The sequence below is a fragment of the Myxine glutinosa genome, chromosome 1, assembly GCF_964187855.1.
Source record: "Myxine glutinosa chromosome 1, kmMyxGlut1.1, whole genome shotgun sequence".
Lineage (NCBI taxonomy): Eukaryota > Metazoa > Chordata > Myxini > Myxiniformes > Myxinidae > Myxine > Myxine glutinosa.
In genome coordinates, this window is record NC_136261.1 from 101,368,839 (window position 1) to 101,383,529 (window position 14,691).

Genomic DNA, 14,691 nt, shown 5'->3' on the forward strand with positions numbered 1-14,691 from the left:
TCCTCAGTAAAAGATGCTTTTGGGCACCGATGTGTTGGAAGAAGAAGAAAAAGAAGAAGAAGAATACATTCTGAACAACTCGGTTTGGTCAGTTTTGTCAAGTATGATAAAAATACAAAAACCTGAAACTGTATCTTTAACACCTACACCTGTTTCTTTTACAGATGCACAGGTACTTTTCAAAATGTGGAGCACCCCGTATATTTCGAACAGAAATTTAAAATCATGAAGAGCACAATCCTTTCAATCGTATGGTTAGAATCGTGTTTCAAGGTCTTCAAAAGAAAGTTTAAACTTTAAAACACCATGGATTTCCTCACTTTCCACCCATTATGAAAATACGTACCATTTGATAATGTTGCTATCTGACGATAAGACCAATTCCACAACCAAAGTATAGATCTTTAACACGTGGTTAGATGAAATGGTGATCAACTATGTCCCTGCTGTCCCCGATATCCCTGCTCTCAAATGATGTGTTTGTGTCCTTCCCCCCTCTCTCCACCATCTTGTGTTCCGCTCCCCTTATTTTGTGTTTTATGTGTCGGTTTGACTTTTTGTGCGATTAATGTTAGCTCTTTCACGAGCCTCAATCTTGTATACAAAAAAACAACAACAAAAAAAACTATCATCGATATGATTGACCGAGTCATAATCATAAACTCTTAAACGGAGCCAAACAGAAATGAGTGATAGATTTTATGATCCAGTCACAAGACAGGTGACAGGGTAAGCGGCAAAATGCAGGTGAACCAAGCAGTTTGTGACACTCACCTGTACTGCTCTATTCCAAACGTAAACCCTGAAGCAAGACAACTATCTTTTATGCCTTTGAAATGCGAGGTGCAAAGGGAAGTGCACACGGCCACATGAAAGGCACTGGAACCCTGTGCAGGCAGCGATAAGAAAGACGCACAATGGGGAGATTGAAAGAGGGCACTGCTCTAGGAGAATGATAATGGATAAATGCAGACGGTGCTTTTAGTCTACCCTTTTGGTCCGCAAAAATGGAGGTAGATGGGATGACAGCAAAACCACCACTTCAAGAGATGATCAAATTACAACTGATCGGGGGGAATACTGGGAAAAGGATATTACATGTCATCAATCCATGCATCCATCCATCTGCACATCCTATTACTACTGCAATGCCGCACACCCTGCCAACGAATGCGTGAAAGTTTTTGTCGTGCAAAAGGAAACGTATCCAATTTAAGACATGATGGCCAAGGGTTCAACTACCTAGTTTTGGATCACACGATGCCAACACATCATCACAGAGGGCACGTCGGAAATCCAATGTTCCGCAGAAAGCAATGATGCATTCCGCATGTGACTGCAAGCATGAGTGCGTGTCGTCCAAATTTTTCTGCATGCTGGAAAGATTATAATCAACACCAGAACTTCAATCCATGCTTTCACAATGGATTAAAGAAAGTGCACTTTGCTGAGAGCCATTGCTATTTTATTCAATAAAGAGGCCAATCACTTGGTGATCAGAGCTTGAGGATTAAGGATTAGGTTAATATCTGAAAGGCTTCCAAGCATTGACCTTTTTATTCAAGAGCTAGCAGGATACCACCCTGAAAGTGACACCACAATTCAAAGATAAGACGTAAATTTCCAATTCTAAATCATTTTAAAAGCCCAAAGTGGATTTAAAAAGTCACCACCTCTGCACGCTTCCCGTTCGAATTGGCTAAATTTACTGCCATAGCTGCAAAGCTTGGCCAAGCTTAACCTCGGGCCATTAACGGCTCATCGTGGCAATTTACACCTAAGACACCTCATCCCTCAAGCTACTCATTTGCTGCTGGCACTGCTGGCACCACTGTCTCAAACACTATTTAAAATACCCTTTTTATCATAAAAACCAATAGGTGAGCGAGGGTAGTGGGGAAGGGGGAGGGAGGAGAGTGAAAAAGCAGGGGAAAAAGAGCATGGCAATTTACTTCCTTCACCGTATGACCTCTTTCTCCCTGCATATCGGTGGTGTACGAGCCCTTTATTCACCACCGTGGATCTTTTCCCGACATAATCACCAGCAGTTCGATCCCTTCCACATCCACCTGCTTCATCTCCCAGAACCCATACTACAATCTATCCCACATAATCAAACATCTTCAAACACACCATCCTCCCCCCCAATTGGACATACCATCCACCCACGTCTCTCCCTCCCCTCCCCCTAAACATCTACCATTCCCAGCCCTTGTTTGTGCTGCCACTCTCACTCCGACACCCACCACCAAATCCCTCATCCATTGGCGTGCATTTGAACTACTGATATATAAATTGCAATGATTATACAGTTTTGAGGTATAAAAACTTACTCTGCGATCTTCTGCTTGAGGGTGTCCCAATTCCACAAATCAGTTGGCTTCCTTTCCCACATATCATACTGCAAGATCTGGCGAGATCACAGGTTATTAGTGAAAGCGGTAAAAGGAACAAACTAAACAGATTAATAAATCAATCCAAGCAGACAATAATAACGACATCACAAGTTACACGAAACAAGAAATAAAAATTATTTCAGTGTTAAACCTACCCCATTGCTAACAGGTGAGCCCTCGTAGCTTTCATATGTGCCATATTCCTTTGCAAGCTCACAACTTGCATCCAATGCTGCATAATAGAGCGTCTCGAAGATTTGCACATTGAGGAGGCGAGCTTCTGGGCTCTCAAAAGGTAGGCGCATCAAAATGAATGCATCTGCCAAGCCTTGCACCCCAACTCCAATGGGCCGGTGGCGCTTGTTGGACTTCTCAGCCTAAAGGGACGAAGGGGATAGAGTTACCGGTATATGAAATGCCAATGAATAAGAATTAAAATATTGTGGGAAAACAAAACTGTAAAAATAAGGAAGAACAAGTCAGGAGACGACGATGGTTCACGAGCGAGCGGTATTCAATGACAAAGGACGGACTATAACTGAAACAGGCCCGGACAGGCCAGGCCTGGAAATGTCAAAACGAAGGTTACTGACCTTGAAATGAGATAGAAAATAATGTATAATCAGTTATGAGGTTAGTTAGCTTAGCTACACAATGCCGAAAATTCGGTTCAATTCCGACAACTTTGAAACTTTGTAACCTTCAAAGGTCAAAGATTCTGAAATTTGTTGGAAAACTTGTATTTCATGATGTATGTGATCATATAAGATCATGTACGACATTTCACCCTATCAGGAAGCGAACAATGTAATAAAACCATCAAAAATCGACTTTTCTAAATTTCGTGACCTTGGGGCGAAAATGAAAAATCGAGCTCCGTGGAGCTAGACACATAACATTGGCCTAACCAAATATCGAAACCCCTGTCAGATTCCACCAAACCCCTCAGAGAAGATGTAGCTTGAACTCGATTACCCCCTAAAAAGACATCTTTTTCGGGCGTTGCTCCGCCCACAATGGGCGCAATACGCCCACTCTAGGCAGGACACAACTCGATCATGATATCGACCTCCCACCCAAGTTTCATCAAGATCGGATGATATCATCGGGTAGTTATGCTGCGGACAGACAGACACACAGACACACACCAATAACGAATATAGTGGTCACTTGATAACTCGTGAACCAATAAGTTGGTGTTTCAATGGAGCCTATGGCTGCTGGTTGCATCATTTTCTGGAACCATGGCTGTGCCGCTGATGCAATGCTCCTGTTACCATTAAGCTGGTACTCATTTTGCCGACTTGGAAGGATGACAGGCTGAGTTAACCCACCTGGTGTTATTTAACAGAACGACAGGGGCTTGAACTGAAGACCATGAGATGTTAAGCCAGCCACCTTAACCGTTAAACCAACATCAGGCTTGAAGAATAAGTGAGGACATTGCTTTAGAAGAAGGAAATTAAGAGCAACTAGGGCATGCCCGTACTATATATATATCTAAAATTATATCCCCCCCCCTCTATTTACATGAAATGGTTTGGTCCATTCGCAAAGCCAAAGCGAACGGCTTGCGAGTACGGTGACAATCCCCCCCCCCCTCTATTTACATGAAATGGTTTGGTCCATTCGCAAAGCCAAAGCGAACGGCTTGCGAGTACGGTGACAATCCCCCCCCTCTATTTACATGAAATGGTTTGGTCCAAAGCGAACGGCTTGCGAGTACGGTGACAATCCCCCCCCCCTCTATTTACATGAAATGGTTTGGTCCAAAGCGAACGGCTTGCGGAGTTTGGTAAAGAAATCGCCATAGCTCGGTAACTACTTCTCCGATTAATATGAAACCTTGAAAAGGCACATCCTCAGGTCCCCAGCAATATACCTGGCAAGTTTCAAGTATATCGGACCCGTGGTTGTCGAGAAACAGCGGTCACAGACACACAGACACACACACATACACACACACATACACACACACACACATACACACAGAGATTACTGGAATTATAGATAGATAAGTGGAGGAGAGGGTGTGTTTACTCGAAACTGGTAGAAATAGACAGGAATAAACAAAAGAGGTATGCACACTCGCTTTCTGAGCTATCTAGTGTGGATTGGAATCTCAGGCCAGTGTTAAACTATCACTCTGGTGTTTCACAGGGAAGGCGATACATCATTGTGTGTGCCATCCATCTCCCAGCATCTGGGCATTCCATCTCCCAGCATTATTAATTGGACGTTAAAGATTCCACAGTATTGTACTATCCCAAGCACGCTGGGAAACCTCACATTACTGCACTTTGTTGAGTATCCTGCATTGGAGTGGCGACCCATCCAGTATTGTAACCCTGAGCCAATGGAACGGCCTTGGCATATGTATGCACCCAACGGTGCGACGATGATAAACCGACAAACCAAAAAAGCAGCAAGATAAATCAATGTATCAGAAGCGAGGGTAAGATTACATCACTGGAAGTTTCTAAATATTAGGTACAAAACTAGAGCTTCCAGGGAAGCAGAACTCAACTGAACTGACTGGACAACTTTAAAGTAGGTCAGTTGTCTGTACTAGATTTGACTTAAATGAAAAGCCAACAACCTTGTGTAATAATTTTAAGGTCCGTGTATCCTTATACTTGTCATTGTTTTACAATTGATACAATGTTACACTTTGCAACAATGTTGCAGAAATATAGTTGTGTAGATAAAAGGAAATGGGTGTAATTCGCTTTCAAAGTCACCCACCCCCACATCTTGTCCCAGTGAACATGCCCACAAAACGTCGCAAGTGCATATTTAAGTGACGTCAGAAGAAATTGCGGGGAATCCTTGTCATGAAAGTTATAGGGAAAATGCCGGCCGGATGTCATGAAAATCTACCGGCCTATGGCGGCCATTTTGTGACGGATCGGGTTGGAATGCAATAGCAACCTACCTTGTGTGGTAAGGGTTAAACATTCTAAGTTTGATCAAAATCTGTTAATATTTGTGGACGCTAGAGTGTTAACGTCGTTTTCATGACCAAAAACAAAATGGTCGCCTAAGTCCGCCATTTTTCAACGGATCGGGCTGAAATGTAATACCAACCTGGTCCTTGGGGTAAGGATGCTGCATGTCAAGTTTGATCAGAATCGGTTATTTGTGGACGCTGGAGTGTTAACGTCGAAAAGGTAACGGACGACAGACGACGACGACGACGACAGACGACGGACGCCGGAGGGTTCAGTATGTGATGAACTCAACTGGACGGTAGTCCAGTTGAGTTAAAAATTGTGAAATATTTGAAATTCCTTCACCCCCACATGGGGGTGTGCGACCGTAAGATCGGTGTGTGATGACAATTTGTACTGCATGTAGGACTTCACCACCCATCCCGCAATTTTCCTGAGGCATTTGAAAGTCAACCACAAAGTGTGTACAGTACTGATACCACAGGTAAATCAGAACAGGATGGGCAAGCATATTTCCTTTACCCAAAAGGTCAGTTTTGAGCCAGCTCGCTTTCATCAACAATCCCATGTCAATACTCATTCTCTTGGGACAAGCTCAGTTTCATGAAGATTGGAATTAAAATCTGTGAATTGAACGACACAGTCTTCTTCTTTAACTGACACATTTAATCCCATGTTCTTGTGGGGTTTGCCGGGGGAAGCTCACGAACCGGCTGGCCAGGCCCCGATGATCGACCAATGAGCTAGGGCAGGAATTTTGGGTCTGGGTGCTGGCAATATCTCGCTCACGCTTTGCGAAGGACACCATTGGATCTTTAACGTCCACCAACTAATGCCGGCTGATGGGAAGCTCACAAAATCCTGCTCTGCCGCTCTATCTCACCCTCTCTCTGTTCTCTTCACCCTCTCTTTTGCTCAAGGTCAACTGCCATCTGCTTGGAAATCAGCCAACATCACCGCTTGGCACAAAAAAGGTGCAAAAACAGATCCTAGCAACTACAGACCAATCAACCTTCTCCCAATTATCAGCAAAGTCATGGAATCCATCATTGCTTCAGATATGAAATCTTTCCTCTTCTCCAATGGCTTGATCTCTGATCATCAATTTGGTTTCAGACCAGGTCACTCTACTCTGGACATGCTGCTTCTGCTGTCTCAACAATGGATGGAGGTCCTCAATGCCAAACAGGAAATTAGAGCTGTCTCCCTCGACATATCACGTGCCTTCGACACGGTCTGGCACCCCGCTCTGCTCACCAAACTCTCCTCCTTTGGTATCCATGGAAATCTCCATGCATGGCTGGCGGACTTCCTCTCTAGTCGTCGTCAACGTGTGGCCCTGAATGGGTTTCTCTCATCTCCTCTTCCTGTTCAGGCTGGAGTTCCCCAAGGCAGTGTTCTGGGCCCCGTGCTTTTTCTGGTCTTCATCAATGATCTCTCTGACTCTCTTGAAAATCCTCTCTATCTCTTTGCTGATGACTCCACTCTCTGCCGCTCCATTCCTCTTCCCTCAGATCGGCAGTCTGCAGCCTCCTCACTCTCTGAAGACTTGGACAAAATCACAGACTGGTCAAACAAGTGGAACATGTCTTTCAATCCTGACAAATCTCACACTCTTACTATGTCTCTCCGAAAAGATCGACTGGACAACCCTCCCATCTACTTTCTCAACAATCCTCTCCAAGAAGTTCTGTCGCTCAAGCATTTGGGTCTCACTATCTGCCATGATCTTTCTTGGGAAAACCACATTTCCAAGCTGGCCTCCAAAGCCAGTCGCCGACTGGGCATCCTCCGTCGTGTGAAGTCCTTCCTCGGCACACCTGAGCTCCTCACCACATACAAGGCTTTCATCCGCAGCTCAATGGAATACTGTTCTCCCCTATGGGCCGGTGCTCCACTGCTCCTGCCTCACACCTAGCTCGGCTTCACGCTGTTGAAACCAAAGCTTTCAGAATTATTGGAATCTCCCGCGATGAAGCTATCTCTGAGGGCCTTTCACTCACTCACCGCAGGCAGGTAGGTGGTCTTTCTGTCTTCTACCGACTCCTCTCCGGCCTTGCACCCCCAGCTCTCTCTGTGCTCTGTCCCCCAAATATTCCTAGAGGTCGCACAAGATCTGCCAGCAACCCTCTGATGGTTAAACTGCCGAAATCTCGGCTCTCTGCTCACCTTCACTCTTTCATTCCTCTTTTCTCCCGCCTCTGGAACAAACTCCCTCACTCCCTTCAATCCCACTCCTCCCTCCAGGTCTTTAAAACAGCTGTTCACCACCATCTCTTATCTTCCCCCATCCAAAACCTTGATCTTTTCTACCCCCGCTAATTCACCCCAGATCCACCTTGTTTGAAATTCCAACTTCTTTCCTGGAAGTCCTGGCAGTGTCCATATGTTTTATACCTCTCCCACCGCCCCCTTCCCATGCCCCCCCCAAAGCCCTCGCCCTCTCTCAGATCTCTCGATGTCTCCATGTCTCTCGGTCCCTGCTCTCAAATGTTGTGTTTGTGTCCTTCCCCCTCTCTCCCCATCTTGTCTACCGCTCCCGATGTTATATGTTTTATGTGTCGGTTTGTCTTTCTGTGTGATTAATGTTCGCTCTTTCACGAGCCTCGATCTTGTGTACAAAAACAAACAAAACAAAAAAAACCACACCTGCTTACCCACAAAGCGCACGGCCAGTTTGCCAGCACATACCAACTGTGGATCACGTGGATATATGGCTCGTGTACATAAACAGCACACAAGCGCACAACGGTAGAATTGAACCAGTTGTTTTCAAGGTAAATTCACAGGCAAGATCCATGTCGATTTTCATCCTCATCACAATTCTGCACATACTCTCATCTAAACCCTGACTTCATCTAATTTTTATTTACAAATCGCGATATATTTAAAATTCCCTCTTGCTGGTTCCATAATGATACACACACTATATTGAGCTCACAGACACACATGACCCTGTCAACCGTTGGCAAGTGTCTTGTTCGTGTATTTCAAGGTTGATCCCACATTTAATCTTCCATAAAATTATTCTCAAATAAGCTTGTTCTATGGTTAAGTAACAGGGAAACAAATAAATAATTATAAATAAAATCAAATACTTCACCAATATGAATATCTGGAATATCTGGAATCAGGTATCCAAAATATCCAAAGTATCCAAAATATCAGGTATCCAAAAATAAACAAAAGGAACCAAAAGATCTGGAATCAGGTATTTTAAACTTTTTTTTTTTTTTTAAACAGCCACCAAATCTCTCATGGCCATATAAATTAAACAGTTTAACATATTCATATGTAGCTTGAAGCCACCTCTACCAAGGATTCAGATTAGTCGGTTTCTGAAATGTATAGCCGATTGCGAGAATCAATGGGAAAGAGCTTGAATTTGCACACAGTAGATAAACGATTCAGATGTGCTTACCACACCGACCTCAAACGTTTGCATCAAACACATAGGCATCAAAAACACAATAAACTGGTTCAAAGTCAGTCACAAGGCAATCTGCTTTCACCCAAATTTTGCTTCATCCATTTTGGTTTTCATTGTGAAATAAACATTTTTAGTTGGTAGGAGTCAACAATTTGTCCAATGCATCATGTGGCCATGAACCTCGTCATACTAATGGCCATCAATAGGCTGGTGATGTAATAAAATTATCTTTTGATACTATATTTTTATATGCATAGTTAATATTGATTAATAAATGATGATGCTGTGCAACAGCGAGGGATCTTCTTACCAATTGTGGCACTGGTGACGACAAGCATCTCAATGAGGAGGAAGCCATGCTGAACGCATTATTGATCTCCCTCGTTGGTGTTTTAAGACTGTGCAGACATCCACGTCATACTGGTCGCATATCACAAGTTTCAATATCTCCTGAAGGATTCTTTTTTCTTTGGAACATTTGGGTTGCACTTTTTGGTGAGGGGTCAGGAAACCATAACCCTCAAATATTTTGGCCCAAACACGCAACGAAACAACAAACGTTCACCATTTTCTTTGTAGTTACTACTCACTGTCACATTATTTCCAACTGCAAATGAATTTCCTAATTCCAATGGAAATTAAGTCCTTTTTGGCTCTGAAACAAAAATTGGAAAAATTGTACGGCCTCTATTGTTCAAAGTATAATGCATACAACCATCTTTAGTTGTCATCAGGCTTGAAAGTCATTGCAAAAATTGTGTAGAAACGGTTTCGGCAATGGAATATTAAAATGTTTAAACGCCCGATTCAATCCTGCACATTGTAAATTCAATCCATGTATTAGATGCACAATATTTTAAAAAAATATTGTCAGGAGGACTTGGGTGGTACTGCATTCTCATAGGAAGAATTCTCATGTGCATTCTGAATTGCTTTGAAGTTGTTAAGTCAACGAAAACGTGTGGACTGGTGTCCAATGTGGACTGTTCCTGCCTCACACCTAGCTCGTCTTCACGCTGTTGAAACCAAAGCGTTCAGAATCATTGGAATCTCCCGCGATGAAGCTACTTCCGAGGGCCATTCACTTACTCACCGCAGGCAGGTTGGTGGTCTTTCTGTCTTCTACCGACTCCTCTCCGGCCTTGCTCCTCCAGCTCTCTCTGGGCTCTGTCCCCCAAATATTCCTACAGGTCGCACAAGATCTGCCTGCAACCCTCTTATGGTTAAACTGCCAAAATCAAGACTCTCCGCTCACCTTCACTCCTTCATTCCTCTTTTCTCCCGCCTCTGGAACAAGCTCCCTCACTCTCTTCAATCCCACCCCTCCCTCCAGGTCTTTAAAGCAGCTGTTCACCACCATCTCTTATCTTCCCCCATCCAAAACCTTGATCTTTTCTACCCCCGCTAATTTCACCCCAAATCCACTTTTTTGAAATACCAACTTCTTTCCTGGAAGTCCTTCACGAACTTGCTGTCCATGTCTGCCGTGCGACTGAAGGTGCTACAGGAATGTGGAATTTATTGGTTTCATGCTTTAGCATTCGCCGTTTCTGCATTGTCTGTTTGCTTCTGGCCTCCCACCCATGCGTAGCACGGGTACCACACTAGTTAATCTAATTTTGGCCTGCAACCCCTGCGATGCCAATCCAATGTTACCAACTACACCACCATGAATCCCAGGGATTCAAAGAATGGGCAACAAAATGGTGGAACAATGGTTTCTTATTATAAATTCAACAAAAGGCTCTATCAATTGAATTTTATCAAATTTGTTTTAAAGTTGGTGTTTGTTAAATGCAAGTACCACTGGCAATGATGGAATAGCACATTACATCAACTACAATGACACTCAGTAGGTGCATACCTCCACGTCCATAACTTTTTGAGATATTGTGCTATATGTAGCGTTTTGGCCCTATCTCTCAATGGTGAAGAATCACAAAAAAAATTCGTATCCCAACATTACAGAACCACCAAACCCCTTCATTGTTGGAACCAAACACTCAGGGTTGTGGAATTATTTAGGTTGGCGCCTCATGCGCACTTGTCCATTTGTCGAGAACATGGTGAAGGATGATTCATCTGACCATATCACATTTCTCCAGTGCTCGGTAGTCCATTGTCTGTGCTCTTTGCACCACTGGACTCGCAAACATGCATTGCCAGATGTGATGAACTGTTTGCGCAATGCAACTTGACTATGGTGTCCCGCTCTGGGGAGTTCTCAGCAGACTGTTTTTGATGAAACTGGCTGCTAGTGCCCCAGGTTAAAATTTACAGTCAATTGGTCAGCAGTTGCTCACCTGCTTTGCCTTGCACTTCAAATGAATGCACTGATATCACGATCCTGGCATATCAGCTGCTGCCCACTGTTGCCTTTTGCTAATGATCTCTTTCCCTCGGAGTTCCAGGCCGACATCACCGTAGACACTGTCGCTCGTGAAACATCAGCAAGTTGATCTGTCTTTGTCACTGAAGCTCCTACCAAATGTGCCCAGAAAAACCATCCCTCTTTCAAAGTCACTGTGGTCTCCTCTTGCTGTCATGCTAGCCATAATTATAGGCAATCAGGCCTGTGCAGCATTTATATACATGACCCAAAGCATGTTGGGATGTTATTTGCTTAAATAACACATGGGCCACACCTGTGTGGAAGCTGTTGCTTTCAACATACTTGGTGTCCCTCATTCACACAGGTGTTTCCATTTTTTGTCACTACCTGTACATACAAATACATATATTTATGGTTGCAGAAATGACTGAGGGGTTAAACTTGCATAGCTTACAAATGATCCCATTAGTGCATGCCAAATTATCCCAAGAGTGAGGTAATTTATTATGGTAAAGGACTGTGTGTCAATATAGTGTCTTCAGAAAGTATTCACACCCCTTGTCTTTTTTCACATTTTGTTGTGTTACTGCCTGAATATAAAATTAACTAAATTGAGATTTGTTTTTCCACTGATCTACACATAATACCACATAATGTTTATTTTTTTTATTTTTTATAAATGTTTACAAAATAATAAAAATGAAAGGCTGAAAAGTCCCGAGTTGATAAGAATTCAACCCCTTTGCTATGACACTCCAAATTGAGCTCAGGTGCATCCAATTTCCTTTGATAATCCTGAAAATGTCTCTACAACCTAATTGGAGTCTACCTATGGCCAATTCAATTGATTGGACATTATTTAGGAAGAAACACACCTTTCTATACAAGCTCCCACAGTTGCCAGTGCATGTCAGAGCAGAAACTCCATCATGAAGTCCAAGGAACTGTCTGTAGAACTCCGCGATAGAATTGTGAGGAGGCATAGATCCGAGGAAGGGTATAAAACAATTTCTAGAGTGTTGAAATTTACCAAGTGCATAGTGAACTCCATCATTAGGAAATGGAAGATTACGGAATGACCCAGACTCTTCCTAATGCTGGTCGTCTGACCAAACTCAACTGGGCAAGAAGGACCTTGGTCAGGGAGGTGACTAAGAACCCAATGATCACCCTGATGGAACTACAGAGTTGCTTGGCAGAGATGGGAGAACCTGCCGGAAGGACAACAGTCTCTGCAGCACTTCAAAAATCTAGATTTTATGGGAGAGTGGCCAGACAGAAGCCATTGTTGGCCTGAGAAAAAGGTACATGACAGCACACCTGGAGTTTGCAAAAACGCATGTAGAACACTCACAGCATGAGGCAAAATATTTTGTGGTCTGATGAGACAAAAATTGAACTCTGGCCTGAATGTAAAGTGCTACATCTAATGGAAACCGAGCACAGCTCATCACCCATCCAACACCATCCCTACCGTGAAGCATGCTGGTGGTAGAATCATGCTATGTTTCTCACGACAGGGACTGGGAGATTTGTAAGGATAGAGGGAACAATGAATGGAGCCAAATACAGGCAAATCCTTGAGGAGAACCTGAAGCCATGTGCAAAAGAACTTAGACTGCGGCAAAGATTTACGTTCTAACAGGCCAATGACCCCAAGCATACAGCCAAAGCAATGATGGAATGGCTTAAGAACAAGGTGAAAGTCCTTGAGTGGCACGGCCAAAGCCCAGACTAGAATCCCTTTGAGAATCCGTGGAAAGGCTTGATTACTGTTCACCGAAGTTCCTCATCCAACTTGACAGAGCTTAGGCAAATCTACAAAGAAGAATGGGAGAAACTCCCCTAATCCAGATGTGCAAAGCTGATACAGACATACCCAAGAAGACTCAAAGCTTCAAGTCTTTCAAAGCCCAGTTTTTTTCTTCAAGCTTAGAGCCCACTTTTTTGTATACTAAGTTGAGGCTTGTGTAAGAGCCAACACATCGAAAATATAATAAAGGGATCGGGTGACAAGAGGGGGAGAAAGAGATGGAAGCACGCAAGTACAACAGCATAGAAAAGGGACATCGGAAGATCTGTGGAAAGGAGAGGGCTTGGGGGGAGGAGGCATGGGAGGGTGGAGGGGGAGGGGGGGGGCTTGGGGTGGGAAAGTATAAAACACATGGACACTGCTAGGACTTCCAGGAAAGCAGTAGGTATGTCACAAAAGTGGATATGGGGTGAATTAACGTGGGTAGAAAGGATCAAGGTTTTGGATGGGGGCAGATAAGAGCTGGTGGTGCACAGCTGTTTTGAAGACCTGGAGGGAGGAGTGGGATTGAAGAGAGTGAGGGACTTTGTTCCAGAGGCAGGAGAAAAGAGGAATGAAAGAGTGAAGGTGAGCAGCGAGTCTTCATTTTGGCAGTTTAACCATAAGAGCGTTGCTGGCAGATCTTGTGCGACCTGGAGGAATATTTGGGGGACAGAGCACAGATAGAGCTGGGGGAGCAAGGCCGGAGAGGAGTCAGTAGAAGACAAAGACTACCTACCTGCCTGCGGTGAGTGAAAGGCCCTCAGAATCAGCTCCATCGTGGGAGATCCCAATGATTCTGAAAGTTTTGGTTTCAACAGCGTGAAGGCGAGCTAGGTGTGAGGCAGGAGCACCGGCCCAGAGGAGAAAGCAGTATTCCATTGAGCTGCGGATGAAAGCCTTGTGTGTGGTGAGGAGCTCAAGTGTGCCAAGGAAGGACTTTGCACGACGGAGGATGCCCAGTCGGCGACTGTCTTTGGAGGCCAGCTTGGAAATGTGGTTTTCCCAGGAAAGATCATGGAAGATAGTGAGACACAAAAGCTTGAGTGGCAGAACTTATTGGAGAGGATTGTTCAGAAAGTAGATGGGAGGGTTGTCCGGCAGTCTTTTCGGAGAGACATAGTGAGAGTGTGAGATTTGTCAGGATTGAAAGACATGTTCCATTTGTTTGCCCAGTCTGTGATTTTGTCCAGGTCTGCAGAGAGTGAGGAGGCTGCAGACTGCCGATCTGAGGGATGAGGAATGGAGCGGCAGAGTGTGGAGTCATCAGCAAAGAGATAGAGAGGATTTTCCAGAGCGTCGGAGAGATCATTGATGAAGGCCAGGAAAAGCACAGGGCCCAGAACACTACCTTGGGGAACTCCAGCCAGAACAGGAGGGGAGATGAGAGAAATCCATTTAGGGCCACACGTTGATTTAAACTAACCCACACATTCACTCACTCACTCTGAAAGGACCGTTCCCCAAACCCTTCCCTGTACTTTCTCAACAACTTTCTTGAAGAAGTTCAGTCACTCAAACTTTTGGGTCTCACTCTGAGCCATGTACTCTCTTGCGCAAGAGACATTTCAGAGTTGGCCTCCAAAGCCAGATGCCAACTTGGCATCCTCCATCGTGCAAAGTCCTTCCTTGGCACACCTGAGATTCTATCCACCTATAAGACTTTCATCCACAGCTTGATGGAGTACTACTCTCCCCTCTGGGCTGGCTCCGCTGCCTCACATCTTGCTCAGCTTGATGCAGTGGAAACCAAGGCCTTGAAGATCATTCAAATCTCTCGTGATGAAGGT

The 14,691-nt window shown here is 44.3% G+C and overlaps 2 protein-coding genes across 3 annotated transcripts in view; both read right to left on the reverse strand.

Moving 5' to 3' along the window:
• Positions 1-14,691, reverse strand: part of TIMM10B (translocase of inner mitochondrial membrane 10B) — a 512,565-nt gene that overhangs the window by 337,986 nt on the left and 159,888 nt on the right. The window lies entirely within an intron of this gene.
• RRM1 (ribonucleotide reductase catalytic subunit M1) overlaps positions 1-14,691 on the reverse strand; it is a 400,603-nt gene that overhangs the window by 185,248 nt on the left and 200,664 nt on the right. For both annotated transcript variants that reach the window (XM_078775295.1, XM_078775291.1), the window contains exons 15-16: positions 2,552-2,773; positions 2,334-2,410 (exon numbers count right to left, since the gene is read on the reverse strand). In XM_078775295.1, the coding sequence (XP_078631421.1) occupies positions 2,334-2,410; positions 2,552-2,773 (299 nt within the window). The remainder of the gene's footprint in view (positions 1-2,333; positions 2,411-2,551; positions 2,774-14,691) is intronic.